We start from the raw sequence: 23867 nt of genomic DNA on the forward strand, positions 1-23867 counted from the left end.
CAATGATTGGTTCTCAGAGTAATGGGCGGGAAAAGCCTGCGGCAAGAAGGTGAGGCGTCTGGCTGGCACTGCTGGAGAGCTGACCGGCTCTGAGGCTGTGGAGAGACCGTTCAGCTTTCCCCTGACATTGCGGAGAGCGCCTAGTCACGTTGGTGAGTTTTAAACCCTCAGTATTCAAGTTATTGTGCTATTGTTACAGGCATGGGCACAGGTTCTGTGGCATCAAGCATTATTTTGCAGCAAAACTCATTGTATCATTTCATTTATAAGTGTTTCAGTTACAATCTCTAAAGATAAGGAGTTTCAAAAAAGCAAAACCACAATACCATTATCACACTTAAAAATAGTAATTCTTTAATATTGTCAAATTTCACCGGTGCCGAAATTTCCGGTTTTTTTCAAAATTATGTTTTTCTTTTACAGTTTCCACCACCACCACACTTTGCTTCCTTGCATCACTTTTGATAAAGTCTATTTTCCTGGTGTTGGGTCCATTAAATCGAAACTCTCAAAAATACTGATATAAAGCCTATAAAACATTTTACTATCTTTTTTAATGCCTGCAGGTTCTGTAACAATGGTTCCTTATTCATTTCTGTTATTAGCTATTTGTGCCTTTTTATTTCTTAGTCTCACCAGAAGTTTGTCAATTTTATTAGCCTTTTCAAAGAACAAACTTGTGGCTCTTTGTTGATACTCTTTTATGTGTTTCTTCTCTATGCCATTAATTTGTTTTTATAATTTCTTTGGTTTTAAATTGCTGTTCTATTAATTTCTTGAAAGAGGAGTGATTTTAATTCTTTTATTTCCTAATATGTGCAGATAAGGCTATAAATTTCCTTGAAACTGTGTGCCGTGCCACAGTTTTCAAGATGTCATTTTTTATTGTTCAATTAAACATATTTTCAGCCTTCTAATAAGTTATCTGATCCATGGGTTATTTAAAATACTTTAAAGTTTCCAAATACGTGATTATTTATTTAGTTAGCTATTGTTAATGATTTCTGGTTTAAATGCATTAAGATAAAAGAATATGGCCTATATGCTTATAATTCTTGAAATTTGTTGAAATTTCCTTTATGATTGAAGTGTATGGTCAGTGTTATGTTTGTGTTTGCAAAGAATATTCTATCTGAGTGTTGGGTACAGCATTCTACATATGTTCATTGGGTCAAGTTTATTCATCATATTGTCACATTTTTCTGCCAATTACTAAATGGAGCATATTAAAATCTCCTTTGTGGATTTATGGATTTCTTGTTAATTTTTTCTTTATATATATTGAAATCATGGTGTTAGGCACATGGTAATGTTTACTTGGTACTTTCTAGTTGACTGAACTATTAAGCACTTAAATAGGAAAGGCAAAACTTTTTAAAACATATGAATAAAACAGGGGAGAATATATCTTGGTCCTCTGAGTAGAGAATAATTTTTTTTTTTGAGAATAATTTTTTAACAGACACAAGTATTAACCATTAGAAGATATTTGCAGTATAATGGGGTGGCTGGGTGGCCTAGTCGGTTAAGCATCTGGCTTCAGCTCAGGTCACGATCTCGTGGTTTGTGAGTTCGGGCCCCGCGTCAGGCTCTGTGCTGACAGCTCAGAGCCTGGAGCCTGCTTCGGATTCTGTGTCTCCCTCTCTCTCTGCCCCTCCTCCACTCGTGCTCTCTCTCAAATACACATTTAAAAAAATTACAACAAATAAAAAGAAGATATTTGCAGTATGAGTAACCAACAAAGGATGGGTATCTAGAACACAAACATAACCCTATGAATCAATAAGAGAGAAATAGCACAATGAAAAATATGGGCAAACACCTGAATAGACATTTCATAGAAGAAAATTAAGTGGCCAGTAAACTTAGAAAAATATTCTCAACCACGGGGATAATTAGGGAAATGCAAACTAAAACTACAAGATACCATTATGTACCCACTTTACTGATAAAAATTGAGTTAGCAAAGACATATAGTAATGGGAACTCCCACTTGGAGTGGGAATGTAAATTGGCAGTCACTTTGACCAACAATTCAGCACTCCTTACTTGAAGATTTGCATACCCTATGTTAGCATTTATTAGATATATACCTTGAGAAACTCTTGTTGCTGTTTACCCTTATACTTTGTACAATGTTTATGGTGACATTGTTACTAAAGTAACAGCAACAACCAAAAACAAAACTAGAAACAACCACTTATTTATCAACAGTAGCTAGGGTATTTAAACTGTTGTAGTTTCATAAAATGGAATACAACATAATTTTGAATTTTGAAAAAGATAAGGAATACATACAACATGATTCCATTCACTTAAAGTACAAAAATAGGCATATGAAACTTCCTTTTTAGGGATACATATATATGTAGTATATAGAAAGAACTAAATAGTACATTTGTTGAAAATATAGCTATGAATTATTTTCAAAAAGTAAAAAACCAGATACAAAATGTAGGATAATGATTACCCCAGAGCCAAGAGAGGCACACAGGGGGCCTTAAAAGGTTTTGATGCTATTCTATTTCCAAACTAGATGGTCAATTAGTGGGAGTTTTTTTTTATTATTATTCTCTAAATTACGCATATGTTAATACACTCTCTTGTGTGTATTTTATAATTTAATTTTTAAAATAAGAAAGTAGTCAACTTAGGAGGATTTTTTTTTTTAACGGTTTATTTATTTTTGAGACAGAGAGAGACAGAGCATGAAAGGGAGAGGTCAGAGAGAGGGAGACACAGAATCTGAAACAGGCTCCAGGCTCTGAGCTGTCAGCACAGAGCCCGACGCACGGCTCGAACTCCCGGACCGCGAGGATCATGACCCGAGCCGAAGTCGGCCGCTTAACCAACTGAGCCACCCAGGCGCCCCAGGAGGATTTATCTAAAGTAGTTAAACAGATACTTGGCATTAAGTAAATCACATTTACTCATCTGAAAAATAAGTTTGTCCAGAGCATCTTTTCCTTGGAAATACTTGGTAATCCAGTATTACTAACTTTTTCTTCTCCTGTATCATAGCTACATTATACAACTGTGCAATGATATCACCACTGCTATTTTAAAAGTCAGTTAGTCACAGAAAAGTGCAAGGTGTTCTCCTTTTAAGGTTCTCACCTCAGTGAATCCTAACATACTGACTTTACCTTCTACTTTACCTTCTACTTCATATTTGTTACTAGCAGTCTCATTTGTAGCCTGGGAAAACAATATAGCCCTAATCACACTTTTCAGTGAATAACATTCAGAATCTCTTTCTAGCAGGGAAGTCTCATATTGGTGTTTTATGATTCATACTCATAGAAGGTTTTAATTATAATCTGAGTTCTACATAGAAGGATTGTTCAAATTATTCAGTACAGAATAACCAATTATTTGGGGAAACTGGGAAAATAAATTTGTGTTATCTATGTTAAGATAAATGCTGGAGAGGTGAGGTAGTATGTTAGAAAAAGTATTAAAGTGAATACTTACAGATAGTGGAAAATATGTACACACCTGTGGTCTATCCTTTGAAAAAAAATATTCATTTTTTTCTTTCTCTTTTTTAAAAAACAGCTTTATTTTATTGTGGTATAATATACATTCCATAAAATTTGCCCATTATTAGTGTACTGTTCACTAATTTCTAGTATATTTATATAACTCTGCCACCATCACCACAAAAAAAACATTTTTAGCAAATATATTTTCCAAATTCAGATTAGAATTTTAATTCATTCCTAGTCATCTTTTATTATCTCCAACGTAAATGTAACTTTTCTTTAGAATTTTCTTCTTCTATTTTGGTAAATATTGACCTTCCCTTTCTCCGAATTCTATAGTACTTGTCTATCCCCAAGGACAGACTTCAGATACCAATGATCTAGAACTCTATATATGACTTAATGGATAGGAGCTACGCCCCATTTTATCCCTCAAACTCTTGTCATACTAATTGAAATTCTCTACCACTGTGTCTAAAATCCTATCATTAGAAAACTTTACTTCTTGGGCACCTGGGTGGCCCAGTCAGTTAAGCATCAGACTCTTGATTGCAGCTCAGGTCATGATCTCATGGTTTGTGAGTTGGAACCCTAAGTCAGGCTCTGTTCGGACAGCATGGAGCCTGTTTGGGATTCTTCCTCCCTCCCTTCCTCTCTAAATAAATAAATAAATAAATAAATAAATAAATAAATAAAAACATTTAAAAAAAGAATTACTTTTTAAAAAAGGAAATATTGGGGCGCCTGGGTGGCGCAGTCGGTTAAGCGTCTGACTTCAGCCAGGTCACGATCTCGCGGTCCGTGAGTTCGAGCCCCGCGTCAGGCTCCGGGCTGATGGCTCGGAGCCTGGAGCCTGTTTCCGATTCTGTGTCTCCCTCTCTCTCTGCTCCTCCTGCTCATGCTCTGTCTCTCTCTGTCTCAAAAATAAATAAACGTTAAAAAAAAAATTAAAAAAAAAAAAAGGAAATATTTACTTCTTGAATATGGACATATATATAGTAAGTAGTACCAGGTCAATGTTAAATTTTCTGAATATGATAATTTAGTACTGTGTTTATGTAAAAGAGTACCTTGGGGGCACCTGGCTGTCTTAGTTAGAGTATGTGACTCTTGGTCTCGGGATTTTGAGTTCACGCCCCACATTGGGCAAAGAGCTTACTTTAAAAAAAAAAAAAAAGAGAGTGTCTTGGTTTGTAGGAGATACTTGCTGAAGTATTTAGGAATAAGAGTCCTAATGCCTGTAACTTAATCTGAAGTTGCTCAGCAATAATAACATTAGCCATACTATACACTATACACCCAAAATCATATGGGATGGATGTGAGGGAGAGTGAATAAGAAAATGTGGCAAAATACTAATAATTGATAAATCTGGGTGGAGAATATAGGAGAGTTTATCATACAAATGTGCAGTTTTTCTATAAGTTTGAATTTTTCTTTTTTTAAAATTTTTTTAACGTTTATTTTTGAGAGAGAGAGAGAGAGAGAGAGAGAGAGTGTGTGTGTGTGCAAGTGGGGGAGGGGCAGAAAGAGAGGGGGACAGAGGATCCAAAGTGGACTCCATACTGACAGCAGGAGCCTAATGTGGGGCTCGAACTCACAAACTGTGAGATCATGATCTGAGCCGAAGTCAGACATTCAACCAACTGAACCACCCAGGTGCCCCCCATGAATTTTTCTTTTAAAAAATTTTTTTAATTTATTTTTTTTTGACACAGAGAGAGAGAGAGAGAGACAGAGCATGAGCGGGGGAGGGGCAGAGAAGAGGGAGACACAGAATCCAAAGCAGGCCTCCAGTCTCTGAGCTGTCAGCACAGAGCCTGACGCGGGCTGGAACCCACAGACCACGAGATCATGACCTGAGCCAAAGTTGGACGCTCAACCGACTGAGCCACCCAGGCGCCCCCCACCACTCGCCATGAATTTTTCTAAATAAAGATGAAAAAAAGTTTCGTTAGTTCAATAGTTCTCTGTCCTAGCTGACATTAAAATCACCTGAGAGCTTTTATTTTATTTACTTTTTTTTAAACTTTTTTTTTTTAACATTTTTTATTTTTGAGACAGACAGAGACAGAGCATGAGCAGGGGAGGGTCAGAGAGAGAGGGAGACACAGAATCCGAAACGGGCTCCAGGCTTTGAGCTGTCAGCCCAGAGCCCGATGCAGGGCCCGAACTCACCGACCGCGAGATCATGACCTGACCCAAAGTCAGACGCCCAACCAACTGAGCCATCCAGGCGCCCCTTTATTTACATTTTTAAAAGATTTTATCTTTAAGTAATCTCTACAGCCAATGTGGGTCTTGAACTTACAACCCTGAAATCAAGAGTCATACACTCCATTCAGCTGAGCCAGCCAGGTGCTCTTTATCTGAGATCTTTTAGACCTATAAATGCCCAGACTCCACCTGCTAGAGATTTTGATTTAGTTGGTCTTGGGTGGGGTCCAAGCTTCTGAATTTAAGTCTCCTTAAATGAATTTTTTTTTTTTTAATTTAAATTCAAGTTAGTTAACATACAGTATAGTCTTAGCTTCAGGGATAGAACCCAGCGATGTATCTCTTACATAGGACACCCAGTGCTCATCCCCAAAAGTGCCCTCCTTAATGCCCATCACACATTCAACCCATCCCTCCATCCACCTCCCCTCTATCAACCCTCAGTTTGTTCTCTGTATTTGAGAGTCTCTTATGGTTTGCCTCCCTGTTTTTATCTTATTTTTCCTTCCCTTCCCCTATATTCATCTGTTGATTTCTCAAATTCCACATATGAGTGAAATATATGATATCTGTCTTTCTCTGACTATTTTGCTTAGCATAATACCCTCTGGTCCCATCCATGTTGTTGCAAATGGCAAGATTTCATTTTTTTCATCACTGAGTACTATTCCATTGTGTGTGTCTGTGTGTGTATTTATCACATCTGCTTTATCCATTCATCAGTTAAGGGACATTTGGGCTCTTTCCATAATTTGGCTATTGTTGATAGCACTGCTATAAACATTGGGGTTCATGCTTCAAAAAATCTAGTGAGGTTTCAGGCACAAAACAAGTCCTTATTACATTCTGATTGAAAGGGACTTATTTTTTTTAAGTAATTTCTTAAAAATAACCATCATAATGTCATGACTGTTTACCCAAATCAGCAGCTATAATATGATTATATTGTATATGTATTGCCAACACTGCAGGAATATTACCTATGGCATGTGTGTGTCCTTCCCAATGTGATTGATAAGACAGGGGGCTTTTACCCTGCCAAAGAGCTGTGCTAATTGTAATTTTAAAGGGCCAGTACTGCAGGTCCTAAATAACCTCCCTCCCCCCCAAAAAAAGCCTTTTAGATATAGAGGATGGAGCCCAGTTAGATGGGACTTCAAAGGAAAAGAAGGGATGGTTCATCAAGAGTACTGCTGAGATGAGTGATGCTAAGAGCTTTAGACTTAGAAGGAACACACTGGAGGATGAATATACTAGAGAGAATAAGATAAAAAGTATTAATATTTAAATTATAGGCAGGAATGATGAGGGGAGTCTGGCGGGTTCAGTCATTTGAGCGTCCAACTCTTGATTTTGGCTCTGGTCATGATCTCGTGGTTTGTGGGATCAGACCCTGCATCGGGATCCATGCTGTTAATGCAGAGCCTGATTAGGATTCATCCTTAGATGAACCTCTTTTTTTCTCTCTCCTCTCTTTCTGCTCCTTCTCCCACTTGCTCTCTCTCAAAATAAGTAAATAAACATTAAAAAATCATAATAAATAAATAAATTATAGGCAGGAATGATGAAAAGGACATAGTCAAAAGTACTCTGAAATACTTAAATGTATTTGAGTATGGAACAAGTACTCCCGAAGGTAGATTAAAGCAAGAAAAAGAGACCAAGAGAGTCAGGCTCATTGGACCAAAAACTATCTTGAGAGAATTCGAGACAAGATTATAAACTAGCCCAGACCATTTCCTATTTTTTCTATAAATTTCTGGAGCAGTTTTTTAAAAACTACGGTAACAAGTTCTAGAAAAGAACTGTATTGCAAATTGTATATTAAAAGATAATTAAATAGGAAGAAGAGTACACATCTGAAAATTTATCTACTAAGAGTCTTGTGCTGATAATAATGACAACATAATAGAATTTCTGGGCATGTTTGAAAAGGGTTCCCAAGCATCAAAACTCAAGTTGCGATTTGCTCCAGTAACAATAGTGTGATGACCATTCTCGTGAAGAGTGGCTCCTGTCATAGAAGACCCCAGAGAATTAGAATGACATCTTGAAAAGCTCCAGTGAAATCCACTTAAGACACTGAGAATGGAATTTAGTTTGTGAATCTTTCCTTCATTTTTCCAGAGTTCCCCATAAATTGGGAAGAGAAACCAGTGAGACTGGTAAACTATTTCACTACCTCTTTAATAACGCTCTGAATTTACACAATAGTATGAGTAATTACTGTGGATGTAAGATATGCAATGGTTCTTTATTCTCTCCACCATCATTAAGGCAAGGACAGAAGTAGGGATAAAGTTTCTCCATGAAAGTGCTACTGAAGGTGTAAATGTGGGTCATGGTTTTAGCATTGTAGAAGGACACCTGTCCTCCTTCATAATCCAGGTATATTCCCACCTTGTTGAGGTTGTTAGTCAGTTTCAGACTGCATGAAGGCAAATCTAGAGCCTTTAGATCAGTTTGGTTCCTTAGTCTTAAAAGCCAGAATCCTTGCTCAGGAGTTAGAGGACAGCTGCCCTTCCGAATGATGGATTCTCTGACGACTCCAACTGTCCACTTTGTCTTCTTTGACACATCCACTTCCCAGTACCACTTCCCAGATGTGAAGCCTTTTGAGCCCAGCACAGCTACACTTGAGTCAAACCTCTCTGGATCATCAGGCATTACCTGCTTAATGTCATCATGCCACACACTGGTTTGATTTTTGGAGAGCATCAGATTTGGGTGAGCTGTTTTAGGGTCCAGAGTTAATGGAGATAGGCCTAGTAAGAAAATAAAGCAGGGATAGGGAGAAAATGGATGAATATAAATTCCCCAAGTAAAAGACAGTATTTACACAGACACCAGTAATTTATCTTCCCATGTACATATACTCGTAGGCAGGTAATCACTTAAATACTTTTTATTGTTTTATACCCATGTGGCTGTATTCTAGATATCTTTTAATTGTGTTAAAAATAAAAATCTGACTTTACTCTGAACCAATTTATGCTGTAACAAAGAAACAATACAAATAATATTAATATGTTCGACCAAATGTAAGAAAATACAAATGCTGATGGGATAAAAATTAGGTAAGTTTGTCCTGGGAGAACTTTGTAAGGACAAAAAACATTTCAGTTATGATATAACATCTGTGAGATGTATTCTGGATGCATTGAGTAAACAAAGGCAAGAAAGGAATAAAAACAGTAGCTTATGTGGGAGGGAAGGTAAGGGCTTGCCTGTTACAGGCAGGTAAGTCTGAGCTAACTGGTAAGGGTTTAGAGGACAGTGGTGAGAAGTTTACATTTGGCTTAATAGATAATGGGACTTTTGAGATGTGGAGTGGTTTATGTCACTGCTATTCAGAGTGTTTGGTTACCAGTCTGGGACAAAATAGTACAGAAATTAAGAGTTAAGCTCTTTGGGGCGCCTGGGTGGTGCCGCCGGTTAAGCGTCCGACTTCAGCCAGGTCACGATCTCGCGGTCCGTGAGTTCGAGCCCCGCGTCAGGCTCTGGGCTGATGGCTCAGAGCCTGGAGCCTGTTTCCGATTCTGTGTCTCCCTCTCTCTCTGCCCCCTCCCCCATTCATGTTCTGTCTCTCTCTGTCCCAAAAATAAATAACGTTGAAAAAAAAAATAAAAAAAAAAAGAGTTAAGCTCTTAGAAATTTTCATAGCAATCTGACAGTAATTTTATGTCAGTTGAATCTAATAATTAAACAACCAGTCTTGTACTTCGTAATTTTCTTAAATTCCACTTTTTCAGGTAATTAATTTATAATCTGTCCCACAAACACATCAGTCTATGACAGGTTGAGATTTTAAAACCTGGTCCTTGGGGCACCTGGGGCACCTGGCTCAATCGATTGAGTTTCCAACTTCGGCTAAGGCTGTGATCTGGCATTTTGTGATTTTGAGCCCTGGACTCGTTGCTGTCAGTGCTGAAGCTGTCAGCGCAGAGCCCACTTCAGATCCTCTGTTCCCCATCCTCGTGGTCCCTCCTCCACTTGCTCTCTCTCTCTCTCTCTCTCTCTCTCTCAAAAATAAATAACATTAAAAAACTGGTCCTCATCACAGGCCATTTGATAAGCATTGGTTTAGACAAGTAAGTGGACAGCAGTATAAAAAGGAATTTCTAAATGAAGAGATGTTGGAAGCATGTCAGCAAGAAAACACAAATTTTAGTTGTAAGATAATCAAACCTTGGCATAAAATTTGATAAAGGAAACATAACGACAATATGTTCACATAAAGGACACAGATACATACATGCATACATTTGTTGTTAATGGATTTATTTATCCTTGGAAGTGAGATCAATCCAGTCCAGCTCTCTCTTCCCAGAAAAGCCAGAGTCTTATTTTTTATCATCCCAAGGATTTCTCTTCCAACAAGGGACTTTGTAGAATCCTGACTTTTTTCATATAGGCTGAATCTTCCCTCCCTCCCATATCCCCATTTACCTTAAGTTGTTGCTCTTTCCAATGCAAGGACTGGATTTCTTTGGAAGTATCATCCAGACTTCTTACCAACCTTTTTAGAACCTAGTCTGCTTTTGTCATCAAGCCTCTGACACCTCCAGCTAACTCAACCTGCCATAGCTCTGAAGATTCCTAGGAGTCAGCTTTGCCTTCCCTCTTTTCTTCTCATACCATATTCAACCAAACAGTAAATTCTGTGTCAGCTCCACCTTTAAAATGTAATCTGAGCCTACTCATAATATAGAGACAGATGATTTCTTAAATACTGCTGGCCTGGAACTATTTGCAATAGCTTTTTAACTGTCCTGTCTCCACTCTTGCCCATCCGCAACCTATTCTGCCATAATATGAATGAGATCATCCAGTTCTCCTACTCAACTCTTACACTTTCCATCACTCCCAAGATAAAATCCAGAGTCCTTACAGAGCAAATAGGACCTACATGATTTACCTACCTCTGTGACCTCATCTCCTAATACACATCTCCCTTATTTACTTTGATCCAATCACTTTTGCTTTTGACTGTTCCTTGAATGTATCAAACTCATTCAGATTTTAGGGCCTTTACACTTTCTTTCCTTGTCCTAAAACACTCTTTCCCCATGTGGTTCACTCCTTCACCTTATTCCAGCCTTTGTTAATGCAAGTTCAGTAAGATGTTAGTGATAGAATCTAGGTAGGTATAGTGATGTTCACTATAAAATTCTTTAAGCTTTTCTGTATGTTTGGAAATCTCCACAGTGAAACATAGGGAGGGGGAGTTACTTTCTTCAAAGAGGTTTTTTTTCTGGCCCTTCTGTCTAAAATAGCATGTTCATCTATTCATCACTGTCTGTACCCTATCTTACTTTTTGCTCATAAATACTTACTGAATGTACCTTACTTGACTTTCTTGACAATGGTTATCACTGTGTGACATTACTTACTGTTACCATTGTCCATTTCCTCCATTAGACTGTAATCTCTGACAGGATGGGACTTCATCTGTTTTATTTCCTTACATACCTTCAAAATTGGGAACTGTTCCTGGGTATTCAAGTAACTATTTGTTAAATAAATAAACAAACTTCAAAGTTCCATTTGAATCCTTGACATTAACTAATTCCGCCACGTTTCATATTCCTGTTATCCTTGGCCAAAACCCATAATGTGGACCCATCCAATGATTTACCCTCCATGTACTCTTATCCCCATTATTCTGTTCTTTGCTTCCTGTACCTTCACCCATCCTCCCATTGCTCCTACCAAACCCTTTCCACTCTGCCCTTCAGAACTCCCTCCCTAAGTAACTCTCCAGTATCCTCACTCTACAGAATTCTCTTATCACCTCCTTACTTTAACAGAAACCTATTTCTTCTCCAAAAAATACAACTTGAAAAGTCCATGAAACTATTAGTTTTCTAAATTCAGAGCCAGAGATCCCGGAGCCACCACCCCCACTTCTAGACCCTTACTCTAATCCTTATCCTCATGTAAAAATCACTCTTCTTTTGAGGCTCTTGTCATTACATCTCATGTTACTCTCTATCTCTATTTGATGTTGTTATGTACAGACTTCCTGATTATATTCTCTGCGCTTTGGATTAACTGTACACCACTATCCCAACTCCAGCTCATCATCTCAAGGGATTTCACTATCCTTTGGATATAGCCATTTTTCCATTCTTGTACATCCTTGGCTTTACTGCTAGTGATTTCTGACTCCATTCTCTAAAATCTTAAACTCAGATATCCCATTCTCTTATATTTTATTATCTCACTCTCATCTCCCCCTACAACCATTACTTGACTTCATTAACAACTCTAGTGCCTCATTTCTCCTTACTATCCTGATCTGTCTGCCTTCTGGCTTAAAATCCTTCCCTAAACTGCGTAGTATTGGCAGCTTTATTGCCAATAACCTTATCATTTTTAACCTTGTATCTGCAGCATTTGTCATGTAACTCTCCAACTCTGGATCTATCCAGCTGTCAAAATTCAAATGCCAATTCCTGACCACTGCTGGAGGAAAATCACAAAATTGTACACGTGTAGATATTATTACAGATTCATTATTTCCACTCTGTGCTCGACCATCACCCCTACTGTATTTCCTAAATCAAACTCTCTCCAGTTTCTCACAGCAATTTCAGACTTTTGGCTCTCTCCTCAAACATCTGTTCCTTTTTCACTGCCAGCAGATGACTTCTTCTCCTGCTTCATAGAGAAATTATAGTACATCTTATAGGAATCCCTCATTTCGTCCCATGTCTACTGCAAGTTCCATCTGATGAAAATTGTTTGCCTTTACTATTTTATCTCCTCTCCATTTTCAGAGGAAACTGAGGAAAGTCAGTACTTCTCTTTCTAGATCTCACTCACTCTTCCCTACTACCACCAGTTATCCATAGTCTTATACCATTGGTTTCTGCCTTTCTTTAGGCTGTTTTCCCTCAGTCTGTTTTAGAAAGCCCTCTTTTGGGGTGCCTGGGTGGCTCAGTCGGTTAAGCCTCCAGCTTTGGCTCAGGTCATGATCTCACAGTTGGTGGGTTCAAGCCCCATGTTGGGCTCTGTGCTGATAGCCCAGTGCCTGGAGCCTGCTTTAGATTCTGTGTCTCCCTCTCTCTCTGCCCCTCCCCCTGCTTCACTCTGTTACTGTGTCTCTCAAAAATAAATAAACATTAAAAAAATTTTTTTATAAATGTCCTCTTTTGGGGTGCCTGGCTGATTCAGTCAGAAGAGCATGCAACTCTTGATCTCAGGGTCATGGGTTCAAGCCTCACGTTGGGTGTAGAGATTACTTAAAATAAATAATTTTTTTTAAGTCCTCTTTTAACTCTGCTGCCATGTTCACGTCCTCCCTTCTTAGTGAACCTTTGCAAGTGAGTGATCTATTCCCTTCACTACTGCCTCATTCCAAATCCCTCCTGAACCCTTCACAGTATAACTTCTACCCATTCCACCCTTTTATTTACTTATTTTTTTAAGTTTCAGGTTATTTCTTTTTCTTTCTTCCTTTTTTTTTTTTTGTTTTTGTTGTGTTTATTTCTTTTTGAGAGAGAGAGAGAGAGCACGTGCATAAGTTGGGGAAGGGCAGAGAAAGAGGAGACAGAGAATCCCAAGCAGGCTCCCCGCTGTCAGTGCAGAGCCCAATGCAGGGCTCAAATTCATGAACCATGAGATCATGACCTAAGCCAAAGTCAAGAGTCAGAGGCTTAACTGACTGAGCCACCCAGGCACCCCCGCTCCAAATTCCACTCATTTAAAATTGCCCTTATTGGAAGATAACAACACACACCAGTAAACTTACAGTCCCAGCAGCCAAACCTTGTAACTGGCAGTACAGAGAATGCCCTGTCAATCAGTGTGTCTATAGCCCCAGAAGACATCTAGCCTGACTACAGGCCCCACCCACCAACAAAAGCCTCTCAGGGGACACGGCAGGGAGAGCACCCTAAAATTCAGTGCAACCACAGCCCTGGCAAACAGGCTGAAGGCAGGCATCTGATCTGACTACTGACACTGCCCAACTACAAGCCCATGATGGCCCCAGACTGGCCTCTTAACATCACAGGGGCCAAACCCAGCCCACAATGGGCAAAGTGGGCCTATGAAGACAACTGAACTGAAAGCAAATGAGGCTCAGCCACAATAATGGGGTGCACCCCCATAGGAGACACCCCTGAAGCTCCTGCTTCTGGTAAACAGGGGATATTGTGCTACAGCCACCACAGGACTTCTAAGAAGAAGACCTCTACTTTCAAGATCAGGAGACATAACTGACTTTACTAATACATAGAAACAAACACAGAAAGTTAGACAAAATGAGGAGACAGAGGAATGTGTCCCAAATGAAAGAATAGGACAGGGGTGCCTGGCTGGCTCATTCAGAAGAATGTACAATTCTTCATCTTGGAGTCATGAGCTCAAGCTCTGTGTTGGGTGTGGAGATTACTTAAATAAATAAAACTTAAAAAGAAAAAAAGAAGAAGAAGAAAGAACAGGACAAAATCACCACAAAAGAGCTAAATTAAATGGAGATAAACAATATGCCTGGCAAAGAATTCAAAGTAATGGTCATAAGATACTCATTGGACTTAAGAGTGGAGAATCTCGGTGAGACTTTCAACAAAGACATAGAAAATATAAAAAATCAGAGATGAAGAACTCAATAACTGAAATTTAAAAATACACCAGTGGGGAGACGCCTGGGTGGCTCAGTCAGTTAAGCATCTGACTTCAGTTCAGGTCATCATCTCATGGTTTGTGGGTTGGGGCCCCACATTGGGCTCTGTGCTGACAGGGAGGAGCCTGCTTGGAATTTTCTCTCTCTCTCTCCCTTTGGGCTCTGTTTTGCAGTGCAGAGCCTGCTTGGGATTCTTTCTCCTCCTCTCTCTCTATCCCTCCCCCACTCACACTGTCTCTGTCTCTCTGAAAAATAAACTTAAAAAATACAAAACATAAAGATAAATAAACAAATTAACCCGCATTTACCTTTGAAAACCTTCATGGCTGGTGTGAGGGAAACAAGGGGAGGGTTATTGTGTAGGACGACTTTCACTATCACTAACAGAATCACTGCTATCTATTGGCTCAATGGAGTCTTTCCTTTCGTGCAACTTTAACAAGGAACCTATCCAATAACACTTGCTTTTGCCTCCTTTTGAGGATTTCATGGAAATGTGGCATTGCACTGACAATTGCTCACAATCCCACAGAGAGAGAGAGACACAGGAGAGGGAGAGAAACCATTGGTTTAGTTATGATCATGTGACATTTGGTGTCACGTACTACTCATATTGCAAGACATCACTTGTTTATCAAGTTAAAATTTGTTTGAAATGTTTGCTTGTCTTGCAGAATACTCACTGAACAAGTTACTTGCAATCCAAGGTTTTACTGTACTAATTAGGGCCACAGAAGAGTTCCCACAGAAGAAACAGAGATTAGGAGACCCAGGAACCAATAGCTATGACCCTCTGATACCTGGAGAGAGAGAGGATTGCATTTCCCTCCACATCATGTACTGGATGGGACCTTTGTACAGGCCTGGGTTCAACTTTCTGGAGATAAGCTCTCTGGGTATCAGCACCTTTGTTCCTTGTTCCAAGCTGCAGGGGACATAAATCACTTATTCTTAGACATCCTCCAGGAACTGGAGGAAGGATATTAATACCATATAGAAACACTTACCTATCCAAGAGAGATGTGATATCCTAGAAGAGAAAAGGAGCAATAAAGAAATTAGATGCTGCTTATCAACTCCAGAAATTTCTTTGGTGATACTGGCCACCACCAGAATTTTATCATCAATACTGAGATTCTGTGCAGATGTTGCCATTCCAATTCATTCCAACCTCCATATATCTTTTCTGATCGGTATCCTTCATCTAACCCAGAATAAACTGGCCTTATCTTATTCTGATTTTCTAGTGTTGCCTTTTACATGAAACAAGGGGAGAAATTAATAGCTAGGCTATTTCTACCTATACTGCCAAATGGTCTCAGGAGAAAAATAGTGTAGGTTTTCCAGACCCAAAGCCACTTTCTCTTACTCTGGCTAAGTAAACTTCTGAGTGCTAAGGTGATAATCAATGACACTTCGGAGGTGAAGCTTCAGATAGTAAATATTGGCAAACACCTTTCAAACAGGTCAATTGAAAGCCAATCTAAGTTTCAACATTCTTATTTCTGAGAAACAAATCTTCAAAATTCTTTATGAAGAAACATTAAAATATTAATAGATACCATTACTAAGGGCACTTATTATCTTTTTTTAGGAGGGTGAAGGCAAAGCTTTCTACTGAGTGTAAGGCAAAAGTAGCCTTCTGCATTTCTCCCAGAAAATCTTAAAAGCACTACAGCAGTTCTTTTTTTTCCCCTCCTGGTGGGGAAAAGCTGCTTCTATGTCTTTTCCAACCCTCTTTCCCCTAACTGGTGTACCCATAATTATGTTAATATGGAGTCTTACTTTGAGAAAGTCGAAGGGATCCTGCTGTTCCATCCGTGCCTGGATGCTCACCAACATCTCCTTGGCTAGGAGACACTGTTCCTGAAGCTGGTTCAGATTCAGCTCCATATCCTCGTTCAAGGCTTTCCCCTCTTCTCGGAGCTCATTTAAAATGTTCTTTTCTTTGCTGTGCAGGAACTGATGTAGCTTTAGAAACTCCAAGGAGATGTGTTGCTGCAGATGTAGCTTGTTTTCCTGGAAACCTCCATGATCATCACCATGGTAATTACTGAGACTAGCTCTTGGGGATGGGGGCCCACACCATCAATACTCACACAATGCGGGAAATACCATAACAGGAAAATGCATAAAAATGACTCTTGAGTATCATCACTTAACCATACTAATAAGAATCCTTTGGGAGATTTACTTTGTTTTTCTGTCAGTTTAATAGTTTAGGAAGGAAATCATCAAAAGTGGTCTTTAGGTTCCTATTACAGTACTGAGGTGGTAACCAATGCCATATAAGGCTGTGGGGTTAATTAATTAGTTAAACATCCTGCAATGAATGATAGTACTTTCCTACCCAGAAGTACAAACCAGTGTCTACCAAGTGATGCTGTCAGACTGGGGCCATAACGAGGCTGAAAGAACTATTCTTATCTAGAAATCAGAGCTGGGGGGAGGGTGGATGCCACTTCTGCTACCAAGACAACATAGAAGAAGCAGGAGATGGACAATGTCTGAAGCACTGAAATTGATAACTGGTACACTTAACACCCTTTTTCTCAGGTAACTGCAACATCCTGAGCGGTGAACCTTCTGACATCCAGGCTTCTCAGATCCTTATCCTCATCATTTCTAGTGATCTCCCCTGTATCTACTCATTCTTTTAATCACACAGGACTTTATCATTCCCAGCCATTTCACTACCTCCAAAATTAACTCTTTAAAAAAAAATTTTTTTTTAAGTTTATTTATTTATTTTGAGAGAGAAAGCGTGTGCACGATCACAAGCAGGGGAAGGGACAGAGAGAGAGGAGAGAGAGAATTCCAAGCAGGCTCCACATGCTGGCAGCACAAAGCCTAATGTGGGGCTTCAGTTCACAAACCATGAGGTCATGACCTGAGGCAAAATCAAGAGTAGATGCTTAACCAACTGAGATACCCAGGAACCCCAAAATTAACTTATTATGCTCACTTAGTCAGATACCTCTATAGAAACAATTATTGGGTATCATTGAAACCTCTTATTCATTGATCCCCTCCATTTCTGTTCATCTTCTCTGTCTCCATGTCCCCTTTTGTCCAGGTTGGATTCTATGGTCCATCATTATAATGGCACACTTAAAATTCACTCTATCCTCTAGCTCACACATCTCCAGTCTTCCTTTTGCCTATTTCACTACTATTCTCAGTCTTATTTGTTGGTTTTGTATCCTCTAACCAAGCTCTGAATATTAGAGTTATTTGATTTTTTTTCCTGGGCTCTTTCCCCTTCTCATTCTACATTCTCTTTCTAGGTAATCTCCTCTTCTCACACAGATTTAAATCAGTCTGTATGCTGACTTCTTATTTCCATCCTAGACCAACTTCCAAGGTCTAGATTCCTGTATCCAACTACCTATTTGACATTTCCACTCACCCCTCACATCTAATCAGTCACCACATCCAGGTTTTGTTTTTTTTTTTTTTTCAATCTCCAAAGTATATGCCAAAGCTGTTTATTTCTATCTCCACTGCTTCTCTTGTCCAAGCCACTCTCACTATTCTCTGGGATTACTGCAGTAGCCTTCTAACCATTATCCTGTCATTGTCTCTCTTCTCACAGCCACTGGACTGATATTTTCAAAATAAGATGAAATCATGTCCTATCTAAACCCTTTAATGCCTTCTCATTATTCATAGGATGAAGTTCAAAATTCCTCATTTATCTCCAAGGGCTCACATAATTGGGCCCATATCCGCCTCTTCAATCTCATTTTGCTTACCATGATCTAATTTTATTAGCTTCTCTCTATTTAATATAGCAACTAGTTTCCTATCAGGACTTTTCCATATGTTCTTTGCTCTTCATAGAACATTCTTCTCCAGGCCACTTCCTTCATATTCCTCTCAATCAGTTCCCTTGGCTAAGTTACTTATCCTTCAGTTCTCAATTAAAAAAATTTTTTAATGTTCATTTATTATTGAGAGACAGAGAAAGACAGAGCATGAGCATGGGAGGGGCAGAGAGAGGGGGAGACACAGAATCTGAAGGAGGCTCCAGGCTCTGAGCTGTCAGCACAGAGCCCAATGTGGGGCTCAAACTCACAAATAGTGAGCTCATGACCTGAGCTGAAGTCGGACACTTAACTGACTGAGCCACCCAGGTGCCCCTGGTTCTCAGTTTTTAATAGGTGATTTCTTCAGAGAACACCCTTTCCCTAGCCTAAATTAGTTCTTCATGTATATGCTCTTGTAGCACGCTTTACCTTCATTCATAGTAATTATCACAGTTGTCATTTTATTGCTATTGATGGGATCACTCAATCCCATTAATCTGTTTCCCACCCTAGTGTAATATAGTATCTAGTATAATGCCTTACCCACTCAATAATTTTTTTTTTTAATGAATGAATGTTGACTGTAATAGCTGAACTAGGAACTCTTACAACAGAAACAACATTCTCTGGAGACATTATTTCCATCTATCCTTCTTCTTTCTCTCATTGTGCATATTTCTGTACAATGCCAAATGCCAGAGAATACCCTCCTCCATAGAATAATTAATGAAGAAACAGAACTCCCAGTTTAGCCCCATAACCCGGGGACTGCTTTGCCAAGTTTCTAACTATTAATTGTCCTAGATCCCCTGTATATATAAAACAGCAATGGTTTATTTATTTAGTTTGAGGGGAGCTAGGAAAGATGAAATCAGATGATAAAAACCAGCAATCCAGGAGACCTTCAATCAGAGGTAGCCTGACTGTAAACTCAAAAGAAAGGTATTTCTTTGGACATAGCAATCCTTAGTGCATTTTTCTGATAAATTCCTTATTTTGCCATATATAAAGGGAAAGACCAGACACATCACAAACCCAGAACAATCACCTAGTGATGGGGACATAAGAAGGATCAGCATATAATGGGAAAGTTCAGTGTGTTCTCTCTGTTGAAGAACCATTGAGAACTTACTTCACTGCTGTATTTCCTTCCATACTACAGTGTCCATTTTCTAATGCTATAGCCCAGGTGCCATTTAGTGTATCCTTTACACTCACATGGCTGAAGTTACAAGGAAAGTGTTCCAGGTCTATCTCATAGCCCCTCTGCCCTGCTTCTCACCTTGTAAGCAGCAATAGCATCTTTCTGCATATTCTTCAGAGACTGAAGTTCCTTCAGTGTTGTCTCCAGTTGGCCCTGGTGGATGGTGAGCTCCTCCTGGGAATACCACACAGACTTAATCCACACTAACTTGGGAGATGAAGGACCATAGGGACATCTCTCCTAAAGCCCCAGAGTGTGAGAAGAAAAAAAAAAAAAAAAAAAAAAAAGCAAGCTCTTGCTGCAAAAATCTTTCCTTTACCCTGAACTACAATTCCTGTCTCTTCTAAGAATTGTGAAGAATATAACAAGCAGCAGAAAAATTTAGTTTTATGCTCTTATTAGCTTACTGTAGGGGGTTGAAGAAGGTAATAGAACTCTACATCTTCTACTCTAGTTACACTGTTCTCACTGTCTCTACTTTTACTTACATTATTATCACTTAGAGCACTCATTTCCCATTTCTGCCCATTAAAATGCAAATGATTTCCCAATTCAAGCTTTCCTTCACCACACATCCCCTATTTCAGTTTTCTCTAATCTTCTCTGAAATTCTAAATATTTACGAATATTACAAATGTGATGAAATTTAGCTCTCAATAGTAGAATATCTTCTGTTGTTTTATTCATTTTGAACTTGCCTAAATTTCAAGACTTTTATAACAAGAGCAATATCTTGTACATCCACATTCTACCCAGTGTCTAGTAGAGTGCTGTCATTGCAGAGTGTAAGTAAATATTTGATTGGGGGAGGGGGGAGTAGGCTTAGAGCTACTCCACTGTTCTTTCCTATCATCAGCAACTCTAGAGAAAGTACGTTGCAAGATATGTTGTATTTTCTAAGCTTACTAATAATCATCTGAATAGAGGGGTGGGGCTGAAAGAAAGAAGAAAACCTACAAAAGATTTTTCCCAGCTCTCCTAAGGCATTATTCAAGGCCCAGGGCTCACCCACCATGAAGAAAGCGACAGCATCAGAGATCTGCAGGAAATCTTTAGACTGCCCCACAGACAACCGAGCATCTTTGCATTGAAAGCAGATCAGTTTCCCATCTGGCTTACTGAATAGTTTCAGGTTCTCTCCATGCTCTGGGCACTGTGGATGGCCCTTGAGTAAGGGTAGCTTCTTAATCTTCTCTACCAGCTTCTCTAGCACAAGGTTGAATGTACAGTTGCTATATTGACATAGCATCTTACACTCAGGACAGATGTTTCCTGTGCTTGCTGCTTCAAAAGTTTGGATACAGCCTGGCAGAAGTGTGGCCACAGCTTAGCATCAATGGATGCCACGAACCAATCATTACACAGTGGGGCAGTGTAGCTCCTTAGTACTATCTTGTATCTGCACTTGAGAGGGTATCTGGTGATCAGATCATGCACTTCACCATAGTTGCCTGGTCAATGTTGGAGGAGGGGCTGGAAGATACCTTTGGAAAAAAAAAAAACAGCTAAATGAATTATCTTTCTTGCTTGCCATTTCAGCACTCCAGGACAGTGGGCTCCATTCCTTTTTTTTTTTTTTTTAAATGTTTATTTTTGGAGATAGACAGAGTGTAGTGGGGGAGGGGCAGAGAGAGAGAGGAGACACAGAATCTGAAACAGGCTCCAGCTTTGAGCTGTCTGCAGAGCCCAATGACGGATGGAACCCACTTGCTGAGCGTGAGATCATGACCTGAGCCTAAGTCAAACGCTTAACCAACTGAGCCACCCCACGTACCCCTAGTGGGCTTAACCAACTGAGCCACCCACGTACCCCTAGTGGGCTGTAATCCTAAAGGAGCTGAGAATTGGTGCAGCCAGAATAAAAGCACCAGCCTCCTCTTTGAAAGTGATCTGAATACATTCCTTGGTTTCAAACATTATCATTTATTCCTACTCCCGCTCTATTTAAAATATAATAGAGAACTAAGGCAGAAAATCAGAGTATTCAACCAAAGAATGTTTCTACTTGTATACCCTTCCACCCACTTTCCCCATGTGTTGTTTAAAGTTTTACTTTCAATTTCCATTCTACTAGTTACTTCCTTTTTGTTTTGTTTTGTTTTGTTTTGTTTTTACAAGTCATGTACAGAGAATTGGAAGGTCAATCAGATTCCTCAGTGACATAATATCATCAACCATAATATCATCCAGGCCTTCCCCGCCTTTTAAAGAACACATTATAGAAATAACATATATACAGAAAAATGCAGAATCATGCATAAAACTCAGTGACTTTTCACAAAATGAGCACATCTGTGTAATCATGGCCCTGATCAGGAAACAGAAAACTACCACCATTTCAGAAGTCCCCCAGAGGCCTGCTTCAAGTACTATCCCTCATCAAGGTTGACCCCTGTCTTGATTTCCAACACTATTCATTAGTTTTTCCTGTTTTTGAATTTTATACAAATACAACCATGTACTATGTACTCTTTCGTTGTTGACTTCTTTTGTCACCTTACATTGTGAGATTTATACGTATTGTTCTATGTAATTGTAGTCCATCCTTCCTCATGGCTGTATAGTACTACATTGTATGAATATACCATAATTTATTCCTCCATTCTACTATTGATAGACCTTTGGGTAGTTACCAGTTTGAGGCTATTATAAACAGTGTTGCTGAGAAACATTACTGCTCATATGTAAATATACATATATAGATATATAGATATATAGATATATATAGATATATATACATATATTTTTTCTTGTTATATACCTAAGAGTGGGAGGGGTCATAGGATTGGCATACATTCACCTTAGTAGATACTGCCACACTGTTTTCCTAAGTGGCAGTATCGATTTACACGGCCACCAGTGCTGTGAAGACTTAGCATATTCACTTTAGCCATTCTGGTGGGTATGTACCTGTATTACACTGTGGCTTTAATCTATATTTGCCTTATGACTATGGATATTGGGCCCATTTTCAAATGTTAATTGTCCATTTTCATCTCCCCTTTTGGTGAAGTGTGTATTTAGTGTCTTTTTTATTTATTCATAAGAGTTCTTCACATATAAATATGAATTCCTCATTAGATACATACATCACACATATCTGTTTCCACTCTGTGGCTTGCCTTTTCACTTTCTTTCTTTCTTCTTAAAGGATTTTTTTTATTGTTTATTTATTTTGAGAGAGAGAGTACAAGTTAGGGAGGGGTAAGAGAGAGAGAGAGAGACAGAGAATCCCATGCAGGCTCCACACTGTCAGTGCAGTGCAAAGCCCAACGTGTGGCTTGATCCCACAAACCATGAGATCATGACCTGAGCCAAAACCAAGAGTTGGATGTTTAATCTACTGAGACACCCAAGCACCCCACCTTTTCACTTTCTTAATGATATCTTTTAATGAGCAAAATTTCTTAATTTTTTAAAACTTAAAAAGTTTTTAAGCATAACATACAGAAAGCAGCATGAAATAAATGTATAGCATATTGATTTAATAGATGAAGAGCCATGAAAGGAGAACCTTGCCAGCTACCCCAGAAATCATCTATATACATACACTCTACCACCTATATGCCCCTCCCGATATTCCTGAGATGATTACTATCCTGAATTTTGTGTTAATCATTTCCTTTGTGGCCTATCTTGATGTTTATATGAACAAAATTATATTTTATGTATTTATGACTTGCTTTCTTTGGTCAGCATAATTTTTGAGATTCATCTGTGTTGATACACAGAACTAAAGATCATTTGTTTTAACTTCTGTATAATATTCTATTGATGAAAATTTATTTACCCATTTTACTATTGATAGCCAATTGGACTGTTTTGGTGTTTTGCCATACAACCAATGCTACTATGAACATTCTTTCACATGTTTCCTAGTACACACGTGCAAGGATTTTTCTAGGTTATTTAATGTTAAACCAACCTTCTTTTCCTGCAACTAATCCATCTTGATCATGATATATTAATTATGTACTGCTAGATTTGGTTTGGTAATATTTTATTTAGGATTCAACATCTATGTTCATGACTGAGATTGCTTTTCTTTTTTTTTTTTTTTCCCTTAAGCTATCCTTGTCTGGTTTTCTTATTTAAGTAATACTAACTGCATAAAATTAATTGGGGAGTGTGCCTTCTTTATCTCTTCTCTGAGACTGTGAAAAAATAATAGAATTATCTGTTCCTTGAGTAATTTGGTGAAACTCACCAGTGTACCTTCTAGAATTGATGCTTTATTTTCTGATTTTGTATTATCTGGAAGTACTGATTTACTTCTTGAATAGTTATATGATCATTTAGTTTCCTAAAAGAAATGAGAATCAAACTGGCATTGGATTTCTCTTCTGCAACACTAAATGCAAATAATAGAAAATGTCCATAAAGTACTGAGAGGAAAATGTTTGGAACCTAAAATTTGAAGTCTACACAAACTTTTATTCAAATGTCAGGACAAAATAGGGCCATTATTCCTGGAAGTGAAATTATTCCAATGGAATATACTCCCTATTCAGCCTTTCTTT

At 38.7% G+C, this 23867-nt stretch overlaps 1 protein-coding gene and 1 long non-coding RNA gene across 4 annotated transcripts in view; one reads left to right on the plus strand and one right to left on the minus strand.

Annotated features, from left to right (window-relative positions):
• Nucleotides 1-23867, plus strand: part of LOC116737742 — a 121413-nt gene that overhangs the window by 60503 nt on the left and 37043 nt on the right. For 2 of the 3 annotated variants that reach the window (XR_004343790.1, XR_004343791.1), the window contains exon 3: nucleotides 18-709. This is a non-coding gene — a long non-coding RNA (uncharacterized LOC116737742). Of the gene's footprint in view, nucleotides 1-17; nucleotides 710-23867 lie in introns of those variants that run through there. The other variant, XR_004343792.1, reaches the window with a different exon arrangement.
• On the minus strand, nucleotides 7906-20681 carry TRIM69 (tripartite motif containing 69). Its single transcript, XM_030318304.1, is given in 8 exon segments — nucleotides 7906-8467; nucleotides 15135-15259; nucleotides 15342-15364; nucleotides 16120-16353; nucleotides 19426-19587; nucleotides 20360-20613; nucleotides 20616-20663; nucleotides 20666-20681. Coding segments are annotated over 8 exon segments (1404 nt in total). The 3' UTR covers nucleotides 7906-7925.

This window comes from Lynx canadensis, chromosome B3 (assembly GCF_007474595.2).
Source record: "Lynx canadensis isolate LIC74 chromosome B3, mLynCan4.pri.v2, whole genome shotgun sequence".
Taxonomy (NCBI): Eukaryota; Metazoa; Chordata; class Mammalia; order Carnivora; family Felidae; genus Lynx; species Lynx canadensis.